This window comes from Varroa destructor, unplaced genomic scaffold (assembly GCF_002443255.2).
Source record: "Varroa destructor unplaced genomic scaffold, Vdes_3.0 BEIS01000001.1, whole genome shotgun sequence".
NCBI classification, from domain to species: Eukaryota; Metazoa; Arthropoda; class Arachnida; order Mesostigmata; family Varroidae; genus Varroa; species Varroa destructor.
In genome coordinates this window covers 35891914-35911291 of record NW_019211454.1, presented here as the reverse complement: position 1 = coordinate 35911291, position 19378 = coordinate 35891914, and the positions used below count along the sequence as shown (strand labels likewise).

General features: G+C 41.1%; 1 protein-coding gene across 4 annotated transcripts; it reads left to right on the top strand.

The window, feature by feature from the left end:
- The first annotated feature begins 11531 nt into the window (after nucleotides 1-11531).
- On the top strand, nucleotides 11532-17655 carry LOC111243000 (uncharacterized). 4 transcript variants are annotated; one of them, XM_086976636.1, is made up of 3 exons: nucleotides 13974-14234; nucleotides 15120-15317; nucleotides 15502-17655. In XM_086976636.1, the coding sequence occupies exons 2-3, from the start codon at nucleotides 15306-15308 to the stop codon at nucleotides 16252-16254; spliced, it is 765 nt and encodes a 254-aa protein (XP_086832762.1). In that variant the 5' UTR covers nucleotides 13974-14234; nucleotides 15120-15305; the 3' UTR covers nucleotides 16255-17655. The 4 variants fall into 4 exon arrangements, 2 of the variants coding, with proteins under 2 accessions (XP_086832762.1, XP_086832763.1); XM_086976637.1 differs by having other exon boundaries at nucleotides 13974-14248; XR_015318458.1 differs by lacking the exon at nucleotides 15120-15317 and having other exon boundaries at nucleotides 11532-14234; nucleotides 15502-15639.
- The last annotated feature ends 1723 nt before the right edge of the window (nucleotides 17656-19378 follow it).

Genomic DNA, 19378 nt, shown 5'->3' with positions numbered 1-19378 from the left:
CTCTATCGTCGATGTAGTCACAACTGGCTGACGCTAGCGGGCAATCCTCCAGGGGAACGCTGCTTTCGCCGCTGTCGACAACGACGGCGACGAAAAGTGGGAAACTGCCAGAGGTGAGTACAACCAGCATTTCGATTATGTACTACCTCTAGCTCCCTCATTCGTTGGCCCCCTCCCGGTAACCCCTGTCGGCCGTTATCCCTCCCGCCTCCCTCTCTCGTTCTCTGGCTGTTTCACCCTCTCTGCGAGCAGCAGCGGCGGCTCTGTCCTACACGCCGGCTTCTGCTCCCTTACAACAACCGGTCTCAGCTCCAGCACTGCCGGTCGCCTGTAGCAATCTTTATCGTGCTTTATCTCATTCCCTGTTCGCCTGCCTGCAGGCCAGCGAGCCGGCTAACCCCCTGCATTTATAATACCTTTTACTATACACTGGCAAGCAAGTCGGGGAAGAGCTTGTGTGCGCACTAGGACAGAGCTATATCCACCTTGCCTAATTAAATTAGCATACCTCCACTATCCACCATTTCGTAGTAGTGGTCGTCGTGGTAGTACAACTAGCAACTGCTGCCGCTGTCGCAACAGCGGCGCCGTAGTCGCGGGGGACCGCTGCGGGTGTGACGGTTCTTCTACACGGGTCAGGCAAGCGACCCAGTCGAGTGGGCATCCAGATGTCGACTCTTCGCCCTAAACCAGTCTTCTGTATGGGACTCATTTGAAGTAAAGGCCAACGGGCTGCTACGATAAGAAAGAAATGTAAATTTGTTTTTTTCTGCTACCTCTCTCTCAATCGAGGAAGTCAGTTATGTTGATTGTCAATCTTGTGCGTAAGTTTGATAATAGTACCAGAAATTTCATCGATCCTAGCTAGTCATATTCCGTAGTAAGCTGCAATTTATATTTCTCTAGTCGGAGCCACCTCTGTTAATGAACCTTCAGAGGGAGGTTCGTCAGGAGTTTATGTGCTTGATTTGTCCGGCACCCCCTTTACCCCTATCTCGTTTGCGACCTTCCCCTGCAGCGGAGGTCAGTGCAGTTCACACCTAATTGGAAAACAGCACATTCATGTACCACCTCGGTGACGCCTACTATTGTCGCTTGATCCATTGTCTAGAAAATGATTGGACGGTGTAGCACAAGTGCCCTCTCAGAGTATAACCCAGACAGAAGTTATTGGAGCTTGACTGGCTGTCATCATCTGTTTACATCTGACGCATCGGATATAGGATCGGTTAGCAAATAACAGATATAACTGAAGAAAGTCCTGATGATCTTTTTGCTCAGAGAATAAGTACATTTCATATATTGTTGTCTTATGCTATCGTTACATAGCATCTCTTATTGTGATAGGCAGGGCATAATTTTATCATTTACCTTAAGCTACTAAGCAGAACAGTCGAGACTTTAACATTTCCGATGGTCTAAAGTGCATTAGTATCAGTAGCCGGTTGAAAATAATTATAATCTATTATAATTATTAGCAGGTTTCCTGGTGTCATTATAAAAATCAGTCAGTTTGGAAGGACTTTTCCAATATCTTCGCTTAAAGTTCATTTCCCGAGGTAGTTCTAGTGCGTGGAGAACAGAAAGAGTAATAAGCTTTTACCGCCAAAAATTTGGTATATCTTGTCGATCTTCTGTTTGATACTCGTTCTACAGTCATAGCAAATTTCTAAATGGCATTTTAAGTAATATGTAACGAAAAGTAGAATGGTTTAACGAATTACCGATTCAAGTATGTTGCAAAACCTTAGGCTGTAGTAGAAACAAAGGAACAAGACGGCCGCAAGGGTTTTGTCGAAATTCTAGCTAACTATAACATGCCTATTTGTAAAAGTCGAACGGCTTCATGTCTTCGTTTTTTGCGAAAACTATAGATCAATCAACTACCCAATCGACAATAATAGTTGGCTAGGGCATATCCCGTAAACTGGGGTTGCGGTACGCGTCAGCTGAGATAAACGGAGTAAGCAATGAAGAAAAAGTTTCCACTAACGGCAGATTTGGTTTCAGCTCCTGATCCGTACATGATCATCCTAATACTGACCCTAACCCTAATAGCTTTGTTGATTCTCCCCAATTTAGGGAGGTCAAGTAATCTAATGGTAGCTTGCGTGAATTGATGAACCTTGTTCAGCAAATATGACGAGCTTTAACCTCAATATTACGTAGCATAAACGATCCCCTATATGTAGGATGCTACGCAGTAGCGAAACGTTAATGATCAACTACATCTATGATACTCTCGGCGAATCATAAATCGAACACCTTCCGGAATCTTTCCTGTCTATCTTTTTTCTTTACCTCCTAGTGTTGAAATGTTGGTACTGTCTTCCTTCAACCCGTTAACTATATAAAATTTTTCGCGGTGTGAACGCTATTTTTTTTATTTTCTCGTCAGCTCGAGCGCACAAATCCCGCAGCGCGGTAAATACCAACGACTACAACAAGCTTGTGGTATCCTTTCTAATTTGCTATCTTTCGCGATGAAGCGACTTCGTACGCTTTCTTCCCAGAATGACGCTCCCACCATCAATCGCAGATCTCCGAGAACCAGGCCAGGAGCAGAAGCAGCAGCTTTAGAGCGCTTGCCGCATTTCCTTGCAATAGTATTTCCTTTTTGTAGAAGTGCGCAGTGAATGCAGTTGCACGTGGGGGCCCAGGCGTGTGCGCTCATGTGTCCGCCTTCGTCTATACAGAATTTCTCCTTACCACCAGCAGACAAACGAAGGACCTTAATGGCAAAGTAGAGAAGCGTTTCGATTCCCGAGAGACGCAACACGCCGAGTTGAGCCAGCGACATGGGGATGGTCCCGTTGTCAAGCGCTTCACGTGACAGAAAACAACCAGCCACTCGGCTAGAGAGGAAGAAAAGAGTTTCAACAATAGATAGGCAGAACCGTGGTAGCGAGCTACATTCTGCCATCGCAGTCTTGCCCACTCTGCGGGTTCCACTTGACGCGCCCCTCTTCTGTGCGGATCCTTTAACTCACTGTCGCTAGTAGCGAAATTCAGGGTACGATGTAAGGCAGTCGACTTCAAAGCAGCCGCTACGCGTACTCCTTCACAGATCCAAATATGGGCCACGCAGATAGTAACAAAATCGTGAAAGACGGGATGTCAAAAAAAGCCGATATATTTTTGAGGGATGTATACACCTATCTTATTGGGTTGTTTGCTTAAACCGAGAATTTACCTCACAGAACAGAACTCAATCGGTCAGGCCCCGCTGAGTGTCGGTGCTAGATGAAGCCCAGTAGTGTGGCGGCGTGAGATATATTAACTCCCAATTGGCGCTGACATCTTCCACAAAACGCGCTCACGCGGATTATCATTGATGTTACCCTTGGTCCACATCCCCCGATAATTTTAGGCTCCCCCCGTTTCTCAGCCTCACGATCGTCATAGCGCTCATCAGCGTTTTTGTCACACCCGCGCTTTAGGGTTTGGGAGTAAACTTCACGTTCGTACCAGCACTGCAACAATCCTTCAAATCATAAAGCCCTTTTTCTCATTTAGAGGAGACGAGCTTTGCTGTCCCCAAAAAAATTCAACAACTTGGCCGCTTTTGTTTTTAACGTTCGATATTATTCAGAAAAGAAGAGATAACACATCTAAGGTGGATAAGATAAGTATTGGAATTGCAGCTGATTGAAACAGCAGCAAGCGTTTAGCGGACGCGGCTAAATCATTTGTGAAGTTTAATTGTTTCTTAACTAAGTATCGAAGGGTTTCTATCTGACTGAAAGAACAAAGGTTGAGGTGCTGTTTAATGCTCTCGACCATTCATTCACCTCAATTAGAAGTGTATAAATACGGAAGATAATTTTAGCAACGTACACCGAAGTACAGCACTATAAAATAATAGCCTCAAGAAAGTTTCAGCGGTCTAGCATGAACTAAAAAGCTAGCAGCACGCTCTCGTAATGAGCCGATATCGAACGGTAATCAGTCTTAATATGCTTCCATCGTAAGACATGCTTGGCTGAGGAAAGGGGACATTTTTTACATCCGTAATGGGATATGTAAATTATAAATATAATTTCGAAGCAAAAACGCATTTGCCTTAACAAACGTATTTAGCCTTGTTTATGCAGTAGTCGTCCAGCAGCCATTCATATGTGTTGATTCATGTTTAACCATATCTTAAACTACCGCTGAGTGGAAACAGCCAAAAATAAAAGAAAAAGGCGCCCAAAAAATACGCAAGAAAAAAATTCAAGAGACATAGCGTCAGAAAAAGGTCCATCAGATAATAAGGAGTAATCCATGATCTTTATTTTTTTTAACAGTGCTCTACAACAACAAAGTTCTATATTCGAGCATCACAGGGCGTTGTAATATAAACAGGTGTTGTAGTTCAAAGTAATCTAAAGTAGGAGATTGAGCCTTCCAATGGTAACTTTGTTTATTTAACTCGTTTCGAATTCGCAAGGCCACGTCCTAAGTAAACGTAGAAATTTTGGAGTAGATAGTGCTTAGTGCAAATGTTAACGTGATATGAAATTGATGATAGATCCATTCCTAAACCGTACTTCGCTGCAGTAAGCACAAATGATTTCGAACTAATGACCCTACACAGGTCATGCAGACATCACATGCTATATAGAATCGATTGTTTGACGCACACTGCGTGATTACTTGTATATTGACTGTATTTAGATATCTCAGTATAACGCCCTTTGCGTACCGCAGCAACCGCACAATATGGACTCCAGTTGGAAGCAGGTAATTGTGAAGGATTAGCGCAGGAAGGAGCAAAATCTGACAAAGGTCCTCACGCAATATTATTGTACATGTTCTGTTTGTGAGCCAATCTGCCCCACTTTTATTTATCTGTCTTTTTTGTTGTTGCTGCTCTAATTAAACACTTATGGGAGGAGTTACATTGGTAGCACCGCCGTAAAGCTAGTATATTTATTTGCATATGCTTCATTTTAACATAAACAAAAACGTTGAACGTTTGCCTTCCACCGACGGTCTCTTGCTCCGTTCATTACGTAAGCGTGGATCAAAATGTCACCATACATGCAATTTCTCTTAGAGCTAAGGGTAGTACTTAATAATGTAGCTAGCTATTCAGAAATGGTATGGGAAGTTTCGTACACTCATATGTGACAGATTTATTTGCTCCTTGGACACTCATGTAGAGACGTCCCTCGTTTCATATTTTTTGATACAAAATTAGAATCGCGATGAAGCTGCCCCTCGACTTTCGCAGAAAACCTTCGTATGATCTTTAGATTTGAGTTGATGACTTAACAGTATCTCACAGGATGAAAGGTTGAAGTATCCGCGCAGCCGGGGCCAGACAGTACTCTATGGGAATCCCAACTCTTGCGGTCAGCAAGAATTGGGAATGTTCTACCACACTAACGACTTTTTGCGTACCAGTTCACTTCAAATGCCTAAAACGTGCACCAGCAAATGCAGATTCAATAATTGTTTTTTTTTTTCTGTTGTGACTGGAACGCACAAAAAAGGTCCTAAAAATGCAACACGATGCGTGTACGGTAGCGTCCCGTGAACAGTATCCCGTCTTATGGGTTCTAAAAACTAACGTTTCGTTATTTTTTAATAGTACTGCTCTATTTTAGGGCAGATTTATACAAAGTACAAGCTTGAACATTTAATTTTTCATAAAATATTGATTAAAAACTTTATGTCTTACAACGGTCTTCAGGATCAACAATCAGGGTGTAAACTGCTACATTTTCTAGCATTTATCGGCGGCAATTTTGGCTAAAATGATCAGATGATAATCATATGGCTATATGATTATTATCTGATCGAATCGAAGAGGGCAGTGGACCTGTACATTATTTCTCAAAATGATTTTTTTTTTTGCTTAATGTATTACAGTGTTTTACTCTCATGCCTAAAAAGGAAAACGTTTATTTTGTTGCATACATATATACATCAAATCGATCAATGGAACGCCGGTTTAAATTTTTATCGCTACTTCACCGCATAACAATTGGTAATAATTACTATAGTTGAGTATCTGGTTTTCCACCAGTAAAATGTTCCTTATAGATGTGGTTCGTGGTCTTCATTTGTCCGTACAATACAAGGTTGTTACCCCCTTACCCCATAAATGACAAAGGTATACAAACACAGGATGTTTCGAGAATGTATACACCGCAGTATGACGACGTTCTGATACGAAAATAAGTGGTGTCAGTTGTTTGAATGTACTGCAATAGTTTGTTTACGCAGGATAATATTTAGAAGGTGGCGAATTTTACTTTCAACAGTGCAAAACACTTGTATGCTACAATCATGATGTAAGATTAGACCTTCTGGGCTCGTAGATGGGTCGGGCAAATACTTGCTCCTTCTCTAGACCTAACGCTAGCGGACGTTTCCTCATGGGAATACCCTAAACAGCCAAAAAAACCTATAACATTCGAAAATTTCCAAATCGCAATTGACCTCGTGAATAAATTGTAACAGTGTTATATATCCTAAGTGGTAATTACGTTCAAGTGAAAATTGAAGTTGAATTATATATATAGTTAATTATGATTTTTGGTTAGTTATTCGACAATAACCAAAGTATATAGAAGTACTAATGTTTATCGCATAGAGCAACTGAAGGATTATCATAATCTATCAGGTACCATAAGTCAATGTAGCTTCGAATTTTCCACGCGGTTCAACGTAGCACCAAGCTACGCCGTGTGTTGTGTAAAAAATCACCAGCCTAATTATATATCATACATACATACATACCATTTTCAATGACAATGTTAATTTGCCCTGTCGGCAAGCAAACTATGCCCAGCCGATTTGTTATGTACTCGCTTTTTCGTTCCGTTCCTTCATTCAGACGCCGCTGTGTTGTATTTGAATTTCGTTTATTAACTACAGACCAAGTCCAACTCTGCCAGTCACTGGACAGAGCGCTAGTCATGACAGGCAATCGTCAATCAAAATGGTCACGTAGGGAACTGGATGAACGTTGACGTTAGCTGAGATAATGATGAATGCTAGGTGAAAATCCAAAATAAAGCTTCATGAATGCTTGATTCGAGGCCTGTCGAATCTTCGTCCAGTGTTCAGTGCACTAGGCTTAACTGTTCTGTTAAAGAAAGAAACTAATCCGAACCGAACGAGCCACTGCAGCAACCGGCCAAAAACAAAGAGACTTCAGCGAAATAACGAGCACCGATTGTCTGCTAACCACTCGGTGTGATATGTGTTCATAGGGAATAGATATTTGTTCGAAAAGATATGTCTTCCAATGTTTGTTCTGTCTGCTGTATAGACTCTCTAAGAGCATTAGCCCTGGCGTGCTCAGCTCCAGTGTTTATAGTTAGCGCTCGATCAATTCAATGATAAAGGACTGCTTTTTTCAAAATCCTAGGACAAACATGACTTTCTTTGTCCTGCTAAGCATCATCTTACGTTACGTGACGCTGCGTTTATTGTGAACAACCAATGCAAGGTATCGGTACAGCACAATCTTTCACAGTTCTTTTTTAAGCCATCGGCTAGAAAACGCTGAGCCCTTAATACTGCCTGTATTTCATCAGTTCGGCACATCGTAAATAATCTCTCAATAAGCAAACAACTTTTTACACTGTTTTTCCAATACTAAATCGTCATAATACCCACCTTGACAATGTTATGGTAAAGCATGAGCGTTCGCTTTATATCGTTGACACGTTTCATATAAGCTTGATTCGCAGGTTGTGCTTGCATCAAGGCCACTCAGAGCTTAGGACATGGATACGTCGCAGTTCCACCTCCTCCACATGGTTACGGCGGTCAGGCTGCGGTAGTCGCTCCCATCGCCATTAGTAGTTATATGGCACGCCCCTAGTTACCATGTTCACACTCATGCTCCATTGGCCGTGGCATCCTACGGTTGCTCCCTGTTGTTCGGGCTATGTTCGCCACGTTGCGGTAGCCAAGGCGATCCATTAGCCCTTAAAACTGTACAAGTTTGGCTATGACTCGATCGATAACTACAGCACGAAACAGTCTCGTCACGAGGTGTCTGACGAGCACAACCACAACAAAGGTTCATACTCATTCAAGGACGTCCACGGTTTTCAGCGGCACGTCGAATACGTCACCGACGCTTATGGATTTCGTGCCAACATCACGACCAACGAGCCAGGAAGAGCTCCCTCGCATCAGCCCTCTACGATTCCCAGCCTCAACACGTTAAGCTATGTGGCAACCGTTCTCATAGCCTCCTATGTAAAGGCTTCAGTTGCCGCCTAATGTCCATGAAGCCTCGACTACATACTACCACCAGGCCCCTTTGTCACACGAGCACGGATATTAATAAGACATGCCCTATGCCTCCGTATATAGGCTCATGGCTCACAGATCGTCTGGAATAGCCATGTATATGAAATGCAAGCAGACTGTATATGTGTTACAGAAGGAAAAAAACGAAAGAGAATAAAAATGTGTTTGTTGTTTAGTGGGTACAAGTAGAAACATCTTTGTTAAAGCAACTCTTTCGTACTTAGTTGCTAATTATTTGCAAAATGAGATCGTGTTGAGAATTTCAGCTGCTACCCAGTTAATCATAGTCCCCGTAGTAGCGCAGTTGGTAACGTGTTTGTCCTGTTTTAAACATTTAGGACACGTGGCGGTATAGGTTGGAATTGGAGCACATTCCGTTTCATGTTGGGAACTAACTCTTTCAAGCAGCGGCTGAATTACCAGATGGAAAATATGGAAAGCCTTTTCAATATTAATCCAATAGCGAATCGACTTAGTAATATCAGTTAATTACAATGAAGTTGTTTGTACTGTATTGTGGCGCCGTTTACCGTACATATCCAGTGTAGCAGCTTGATAATTTTATTATTATTCCTAAATAACACGGAATGCACCCTCGTAAGCTCGAAAGACGAACGTGGAGAGTCATTTCGGAAGTTATTGTATAGTTAAAATTGCTTCAGTTAACGTCAAGACTATTTTATTTTTATTTTATTTACAATGATTACTGTTGAATGATTAGTGAGCCACAAGATCAGCACACTTTATCAAAATAGTGATACAATTAAGCGGTACATCTTCTACTGAACAGAACGATTGCAGAGCGTTTTGTTATAGTAAAAATGATCAGTAAATGATCAGAAAGTAGAACTAATTTGTAACGGCAACTCTCATTGCCACCTATGTCAGCAAAAGCAAATATTACGCTGGTCCGCGGTAAAATCAAGATGTTGAACGAACGTGCCCCAGTTGCTAGTTATGTACGCATTTATTCCTAGCCAATTTCTAGAAGTACATAGGGACGAAAGAGATATCTTTTGGTGCAATATGAGGTGGAAACATAGTTGATTTTATCTTATTTATTTGACAAAAAAACACTATGTTACCAGTTAAAAGTTTCACGTCTACTATTGAAGAACTAATTTAGACAGGTTTTAAGACCCTCTTTACCGTCAAATATACGGTTACGATTTTTATTTGCCAATCATCGGAAAAAGGCAGTAATGATCTATCGGACCAAGGTCTGGAAAATAGAATGGTCCTTCTCAAGCCTTTACAAGGTGCCTTACTATATGAGGTCCTGGTATTGTCGTGAAGGAAAAGAATCTCACTTCGTCTGTTAGGTCTCTTTTGTTGGCTAGCCTTGTTCACTCGATAGCTGTTGACCATTTTATTTCTTCTTAGGCATTTCTCAATGTAGAAGGCCGTTTCAGGCCCTCCAAACGCAAATCATTGCCTTTTTGGGATGTAGATCTAGCTTAATTCAGGGTTTAGGCTTATCCCTGGCTTGAGGGCAGGGAACTACCTATTTTTTTCCCAGCTTTAGGTCGATATGAAGACATCAATTCCTGCCACCGGTAGCAATTCTATATAGAAATCTCTTATCATAGTTGCGTGCTGCCCGCTACTTGGCAAGACGTTCGGGTCGGTAAAAAGTTTCATTGCTTTCCCGCTTCACCCAGCTCATACCACAGCTAGGCCCCTCATTTGCTATTAAATCAAAATACTTGACAATAGTGTGGTATTCGCGGCTTATTTTCTTGGTCAAATGTCGACTTCATTTACCCCTTCTAGCACTACTGTTGGTTATGAAATGCTTGCTGTACACGGCGCAACTATTTCAGGCTCGTTCGGTAAATTTTGACGTCAGCAAAAGGCGAAAAAGAACAGCTATTAAAAATGTGTTTTTTTTTTGCCCTGTGCTCGAAAACGACACAAAACTTTGTTTTCTGCATCATGATTTCCGATCACCAGGGGACAGAAAACGGTTAGAAGTAATAAATAGAAGCGACGACGATGATGATGATGATGATCACGATAAAAATAAAAAATTGGGAATATGATTTTTTTACCTTCGTGTATGATTCTGCTTTGACTGGTGTGCCTTTTCAAAGTATGTGCGGGTGAAATAATTGATTAAATGTCATTGACGCCCAAATGATCTATTTGCCTCAAACAGAATGAACAAGGATATGTGGAGCGTAAATACATAGGGTTTGAGCTTATTCCTGTGTACGGATGTCTAAGTTTTGACAAAACATGAAACGTAATGGGGCCGGTTGACGTAGTTGTGTTGCCTTTTATAAACGGGTCCGTTTGTTTCTACACTAGCACAGCAAATTTTCAGCATATATGTAACAGCGATTTGAAGTCATCAAATGATGGTCGAATCCCGTCACCAAGCTACGGACAATATATATCCAAGCCAAGGAACTCTCCAAATATTGCTGTTTCTTGTCATTGGGATTATCAACGTAGCTACGTCAAACTACTGATCAAACTTATGATGTCGTGCAATAATTAGCTTCAATTAAAGTCTGCAGGCGTACGCCCATATAAGCACTGCCTGCATCGTTGACCCTCACTTCTTTTCTTCGCGTATTATAACAACGGAAGCATCTAATGCAAAATCTGTGGACGCTGTGAGGCGGTTACCGTTCTAGCTATGGACGGCATTTGATCGTTCCAGAAGATAAGGCTTCATTGTGTGCGGCTGGGTCAGGCCCCAAGATAGACTGCTGGAAACAATTGTTGTTTACGTTGACAAGAATTTTAGCGGGTACTGAGTACTTGTCAATGAGCTGTGTTGGCTATCACACTGGCGCAACATAACAAAAATAATCTCAGTGATTTTCAGTACAGTCTCTATCAGGCCTTAGTATGAGGCTGCTGAAGCTGATTCATTTCCTAAACAATGTAATGCTTATTTAGTTTATTTATTTAAAAAAAAATCGGTAATATTATTTAATATATTCTATTTGTGCATGATAGTCTGACGGAAACCACCGAGGCACTTTGGGTTCCAAATATCACGTCATGAAAAGTCAAACAGCTACCGAATTTAGCTCTATACCAATTGAGTACACGTTAAATCCCGTGAAATAATGCTGGTCGGCTATGGTGCGTGTTTACCGTTGTTCTTACTAGATGCTAAAACCATTTCTCAATCCAACCCTGTCAATGTTCCCCTTCCCTTTCTATGGCCATTCGAAAGGGATTTCCGCTCAGGTACTTTTTGAGCTTTGCAGAAGCAAAGAATCCTTGCGAGTTATATTTAGTGTTAACGAAGCTCGATGTAAGACAAGCCTCGAATCTGTTTCGGATCCGCTCGCCTTCAAATAATCTTTGAAAATAGTTCGACATGACTCATGTGAGGCGTCTAGCCTTTCTACGAAGTTCCCGAAGATAAGTCGGCGATTCTCTCTATTGCTTTTCTTCGCGTTTCAGTTTGTAATCTCTGTGATAGGTTGCCCGATGTCGCGAATTCATCAGTGCCACCTATGCTCCAGACGTTAATTCATTAAAGCCTTCCGCGCCATAGCACTTAATTTCGCTAAGAACACATACTCGCTTGCTAGTGCTCTATTTTCGTTTTTCCAAGAAAAGATGAATGGCCAAGAATGACTCATCTTTTAATATACAGGTCGCGTCTTTGAATTTGATCGATAGGTACCTGACGGGCACGTAGGCGTGGCGCCCTGACAAACCATGTCGCAAGCTGGCCTTTAGCGGACAAAAGCCATGCGTCTTATCGATACCCATTTAATTCAGTAGTATACGTCTTTGGGACTGAAAAGAGTCTGATAAGATAACTGGGCTACACCTTAAAGAAGTCGTGGAAGACCGTAAGCCTGTTATAGGAATATTGTTCATGACAGGCCTTAAATCGACATTGTTTTACGCTTCTTATCTTTCACAGAGAATTACTGTCAGTTGTGGAGATATTATGAAACGAGATTAAATGTCCCATGTACGAGTATAACCTAACCTATAAACCCTTTAAGCCTTAATTGTTAGCTAAGATCCAGTTTTAGAGCGAAGCCATCGAAATCTGACTGACTCGAAGCTTTATACTTTAATAATTAAAAATTTCTTGTCGATGATGTGCGTGATAGTAGTAATAACGCGTCCTGTATGGACTTAGCTATTAGAGAAACTAAGAGCCGTGGACGCACCTTGAATTTCAATTTTACTAGCCAAATTGTATTTTACAATCCATCCATCAACTTCGTTCCTCGTTATTTATATTTATTTAGATTACAGTATCTGGCTGTGTTCATGCACTGCCATGAGCGTTAAACGTTTATCAGTCCTGAACAATTTAAGCAATTCCAGTTCGCATTAATTGGGGCACGCTAATTACTACTAGAAGCACACATGCATGAACGTACATATACGTAGTATGTACTTCTGAAGTACGTAAATACACGCACGTTCGCCGTCACGCTTAATTATTCTGCACTGTGTATTGCTGTCATTTTTATATGACTAGTTGCGTAGTGTTCCTAAGGTTTTAGACTATGGACATCATCGATGTATTGCCAGGGTGACGGTCTGATTGCCGGTTTTATGTATCGATGGAGGTACTATACCATCAGGTATCATTCTGGCCATTATTAGCACGATCAGATTGGCAATACGTGATATACGTTATACGTGCTAAAACTAATGAAAATAAATAGCTGACGAACTGTTAGGCAACGATTTTATCTATCCACCGTCTAGTGTCTAAATGGTGAATGGGGTCGGATCAGTGGCATGCTTCAACGAACGGGTATAAGAGAAGTGATAAAGACGCTGATTGTATTGATTGTTTTATCCTTCTGCTACGCTAGATTTCAATGGATGCTTCGCTATCATTGACCCCAAAATCAATGCCCCTGGGAATAATACCCCACGGCACACACCTACACCGTTAGGCTGTCGGAACGGGTAGTTTATCCACCAAACAAAAGAGTTACAATCCGCGATCGCAGCACGAAATTAGTCCGACTTTTTTTGGGTTTATCGATGGACGTAAATAATATATTGTTTAGACGAATACAACCACTAATTAAGTTGTATTCATTCTATGATAATAGCATATTTAAATGTTACACATAGTACGGACGGATAATTTACTGCGTCAGGCCACGGTTGAACTGTGACTCCGTAGCTTTTCTAGGCATGCCTTCACGATGCGTTAGCACGCCGGCTGATCGTCAAAACAGAAGTCAATGGGCAAAAGGCATTACGACACGATTTATTTTCTGTAAGATTTCTGTCGAGCATATTTGATTTATTATTAACTCGCCGAAACGGTATGTCGAACGTCTAATTTAGTCTTTTACGTAGAAAAGCCAGTCTGAGTTTAGTTTTTTGTCGATTATTCTAAGCCATATTCCACAACTAACATTTTCCCTGCTTAATATTTATACGAACTAGCTTCTCTATCAGTATACCCCTATTGACTTCACATATCTGGCATAAAACATAAGTTTAGAATTTCTACTCAAAAACTATTAGATCGAGACACTTCTTCCTATGTGTAATTCTTTATCGAAGATTTTGTCCTGAGTAAGTGCGGTAAAGCGAATTTTTTCCACTTTGCGCGCCCACCATGGGCTGAGTTAGGGTTTCGCGGCTTGCAGCCCCGCCGTATTCAAAAATGCACGCCAAACAAAATAGACACGCCAAACAACGTAATTTGCAACCTTAGAAAGGTTTCTTTTCCCTTTTCTACGCTACGAGATGCTGCACGTCATTAAGACTCTACAGCGTCAACGGCTGCATCAAACTGCTAGCGGTCGCCGCGGCCGTCAGCTTCCGATCGCTGACGGCCAGCTTCGTCGTCTGCTAAGCCATGACTTAATTAAACGAGATAATTACCTATTGCCAGTACTATAGCTGTAACTTTTCCATCAGAGAACGTTGATCGAAGCTATCGAATTGAAAGCCACCGTGATGACTTTCTAGGCCGCCGTAACGGCAGCAGATATCCCGGGACTGAACAGGCTTGTACCAATTAGTAATTATCAGCCGAGAAAGTTTAATGAAAACAACGCCCAATTAACAGCCATTGACTTGGGTTTTCACAAAGCAGTTTTGAAATCATTTTGCTAATAAATATTTCATTTATTTAAGTTAAACATTACGTAGTTTTTCTATTTTTCCACGCCATTTTTTATATTTTTACATAGCCAGCTAACAATCGTTCCGATTCGCGTGCCTCCTAGATTTTTTTTTGATGCCAGTCAGAAAGATCTCCGTTCGACAAGAAGGTCGAGGGCAATCTACGACATTATCTGAACCATACTTATAATTGATTGAGCACCTGTTTGAACGATTATAACGAAACACTTTTTTTTTACAGAGTAGGACATTTATTATTATTAATATTATTATTACGTGAAGTATGCTTGCATTTTTGCTCAGTTCCTTTTATTGAACTCATCCTGTGAGCTCCATATTTAAGACATAATTGTTGATGTAATATGGTTGACGCAATACGACTGATCAATTGAAACGAAGTTGGTGGAAGAGGTCCCTCTGTCGCGACCTAATAGCCAAGTTTATCTCGGAACTGACGTTGTAAAGAAAAAAATAATTTTTTTCTTTTGAAGATATGCTTGCTCTCTAATTATTATATATCATACGTTAGAATATTTGAGGATATGTTTCATGAATGAAAATGCTACGAAGGTAGTTTAGAAAATACACCACGTGCACGCTTCTAATCCATTATCAGGTAAACCCTTCACGCAATAGATAGTTGATAAAATACAAAAGTATAGTATTAAGCATTGTTTTCGCACGATGTGTACACGAATTTCCATTTTGGCTTTGACACTGACACCGACATCCATCATTGACATTTTTGTTACGGACTTCGCCCACAGCATAAAATATAGATATCCGCAGTCACTGCTGGATGTGTGCATGCCGTGCAGACAGCTTGCAGACTTGTGCTCCTCTCCATTAACTACACAGGAATCGGGTCCAGCTCACCTATATATTGCTGTATAAAATCCTATGAGAGGGTGATCAGAAGATCATAAACCATCATAAGATAACGGGAATTTATCATGTTCGCCCAGGTATATTTTATATTGAATCCTTAGCCCATTGAGCCTTCTTACAAGATCAGTGACATGAGATTAAGCTTAAGCCTTGTAAACCTATTGTCCACATAACCGCTAGCGTATTGTTGAGGTAACTAGTATTTCTTATCGTCTCCTACTATATCAATCGTATAATCAACTCTAGATATCAACTTCACAGGCCGTTATCGCATCTGCTGTAGCGATTTCTGTAGTCACCGCCACCCCAGGACTGGCCTATGGACGCGACCATGATCATGCCACGCTGGCTGCAGCTTCCATCGTCACCTCTAGCTACGGACATTCCGTTGGTTATGAACATGCTGCCCCGCTCGCTATTGCTGTCCTGCACCCTGTAACATTTGTCACTTACGCAGGACACGGCCACCGTGGTCATCCTGGCGTTGTGTCCAAAGCGGTCCATTATCCCCCACTGCTGTACGGGTTCGGTTACGACTCCGTCGATGACTACGGCACGAAGCAGTTTCGCCACGAGGTATCCGACGAGCACAATAGCAAGAAGGGTTTATACTCCTTCGGTGATGCTTACGGTATCGAGCGGTATGTCAACTACGCCGCCGACGCTCATGGATTCCGTGTCAATATCAAGACCAACAAGCCAAGAACAGCTCCCTCACATCCGGCTGCGGCCCACTACGATGCGCAAATTCAACACGACAAAGACGTGATTCCTGTAGAGACCTACGCTAAGGCTCCGATCGCCGTTGTGCAGTCGGCCTCTATCACATCGCACGGATACGTCGTTGCCACCCCTAGGGCTTCGTATGCCCATGCTAACCCTGTCACGGCCCAGGCTCAGGCTCATTTTGAACCGGTTACTAGCTACGCAGAACAAATGGCAATCGCCCCCACAGCTTTTTCTGCCTGCGCTCATGCAGCGACTCTTGCCCCTTTCTACGGACATGACCACTAAGAAAAACTCTGCCGACCGAGTGGAGAAAAGGACTTCGTCACTGTAATTTTAGTTTCATCTTGTACCATGTTTCTGTGGCTTACCTATTGTATACAATGAGATGTTTTTTAGTACCCTTCGATAGCTTAATGATATGGTAACAGCTGTTACCTTTCTCAAGTATATATACAAAAAGCATATATATCCTTCTATGTGTCGGTTAACAGGTACGTGAATGTATAGTGTGTACTTATGTACTATACAACTGAATTGGATATAAACTGACTGTTTCGATAGCGTAGTGAAAAAGAGTTTCCACAAGTGTTAGTGAGAGTAAGATCCGTAATAGTACATTAAATCATAAAAAAAAAACAGGGTTGAAAATAGAGGACCATAAATGTCTGAATGACTCATTTTTGGATCATTTATCTTTTAACATGGACCAGAAGGGTATCATGGAACGTCTTTTTAACGCTTATAGTCTAGTGATAAATCGCCATTAATCTCCAAAAACCTAGTATATTAATAGAAATTTAGGGCCAACGAGAAGCAAAACTATACATGGCACGTAGAATGTTTTTTGCGTATCACAATATTTCACCGCCATAGGCAAATAGTCGTGATACCTATGACTATAAAGGCACGCTAAGCATTAAAGCGATAGCAGAAATGATAGCCCGCTTTCAATGTATACCTAAATACCCCTGTAGACAAATATTAGCAGAAAGCAGTTGCACATACCCCCTAATCATAATTATACCTCACCTATCTATTGTTATCTAGACGAAACCAGCGAAAACTTTTTTCTTTTCAGCGGATATATGTTCATTGCAGATTTCGCTCTTGGGAGTTACAGGTTTCGTTGAAGTGTTTAAAAAGGCCCGCGGCCTTAGACAGAGAATAGTATAGTTTGAGGATACTTGGTCTATGACGCTGTTTTAGTAGAACACGACCACTGCTACCTCTAATTTGCATTTGAGTGAAAACTGTAGGTTTTTTTAATTCTAAAATAGGTCGTATTATGCTAGCCAGTCTATTTTTCTAAAATATCATAAAGTAATTAGTGAACATTTAATTACAGCAAACGAATAAGAGGCGATCTTATTAGAACAAGAGGACTTTACCAAGTTATATATACTATCACAGCAAAGTATAGTACAGTACAAAGGAAAATAATGGCTTTTTATATAGTTAAAAGATAAATTACGTCTTATTCGCAGATTTGTCAATGGATGAACGCATCTATGTTACAAATATTGTGCGAAACGAACAGAGCCTTTTAAGGGTTCACTATATCTAAATCTACTAAAATATATACAATAGCACTCAGAAGTGGAATGCTTTGGGAATGCTGACAGTCTCCGACAAAACATATCTGTTCCTTGAAAAATCAAACTAAGAAAGAAATCATTCTGGTCCGAATGATTCGGAAACTTATCCGACTTTTCATTTTTGATGACAACAAAGCCTAGCCCGGCAAAGCACCGATTTTCTAACCGACAAAGCTAGCAAGGTATCGTGATGCAAGGTATCTGATGATCTCCATCATGATAGATCCAATGCAGAATGCACCATATCTGTAGAGGACATAAGCAACTGCTTAGCCTTTTGCATAGAAAGAGATCCAGTAACGCTTGCAATTTTACCTCTGAGACCTACCTCTGCTAGCTAAAAACGCCTAATAAAGTAATGCAGAGTGATCACCGAATCGAATAGGGTGTATAATAGTTGCATAGTCTTAAATGTCGATCTAATTGATTCAGCCATTTATTTTTAGTAAGCTTTTGTAAATAAAATAAAGCTTTTGAAAATAAACCCCATCTATAATAGCTCTGTGTTCTGCGAGTGTAATAAATCGTTACCCGTTCTCCGACCCCTTTTCCCAGCTGGGTTCGCAAAAAGATACGAAGGACTGGAACTAGAAAAATACATCTACACAATATAGTTTTCATTCGGATATAACTAAGTTGCTGCAGCTCAACATAGCATAAAATAGTTATGATAATTTCAATACATAAAAGATTAATTTTATAGCTGCGAAGAACAAATTTACAAAAATTGACAACTGGGCTACGGGGAAGTGGTTAAATTTATTTGCTACTAATGATCCTATACACTGGCATCAGCGGAAATACAGAAAACGATTCCCTCAGTTTCGCTAACTGTAAAGGGTTCCCGTTTAGACGAATCTTTTTTGTTTATCCTTTAGATTAAACTTATGTATTGCTTTGACAGACAATTGCTTTTAACAGGTGTTCTTCAAGAAATTAAGGTAAGAACCTCATCTTTGTGGGGGCTCTGAAATGTGTCGTGCGACGACGACCGGCATTGCTGCAGCATTTGGGCCGCGAAGCAAACACCCAACTATCCACCTTTTTCCAGATTTTCCGTCGAAAGACACACGTATGAAATTGCCTGGATTGTGGCCCATGATTCTTGATTCTTCGCTGGATAACCCCCTAATACATGAACGGGATCTTGAATTAGTCAGCCAAGTGAAGGCCTGATTGTTAGGGGTGCTTTGAGCCCTCGTTTCACGGTACGAAGTAGTTCACTTTCATGCTGATGATCTTGGATTCGGCAATCGGCACTGTGTCCAAGTGTTTCAGAAGCAGACAGTAGACGGTCGCCGCAATAGATGGCAATTCTTTTGACGCTGGAGTTATGAAAAGTAATGGCTGGAAGGAGAGCAACCGGACAAATTTGTCACCCGCTTCGAAATTCATGAGCCTACCAATGGGCATAGTTAAAGTAGAAGTAGGGGCATTATGCTAATTGTTACCTAGTGCCTTTTCTTAAAAGACTGGTTGACCTATTAGCTTCACAAGCTTAGCACTTATACCATAAAATTTTTGGCTTTTGAATGTTGTAATCTAGGTAGTATACAAATGAGTAATCACTATTTATCTTGCGCCATTTTTTTTGTCACACGTTTTTTGTTATGTAACTGTACATACATCGTGTTGTTAACATCTAATGAATAAATGTTATCAATTAGAATATTTACAACAGGGCTTAACTCATCGAAGATGTGAGACGATCTGAGCTTTTGGAATATTTTGTCGGTCTTGGTGATTTCCTCCAAGATCAACGACTAAGCAATGACGTCGTAGTGGCGGTGAGAAACCACGCGCTTTTGTGCATT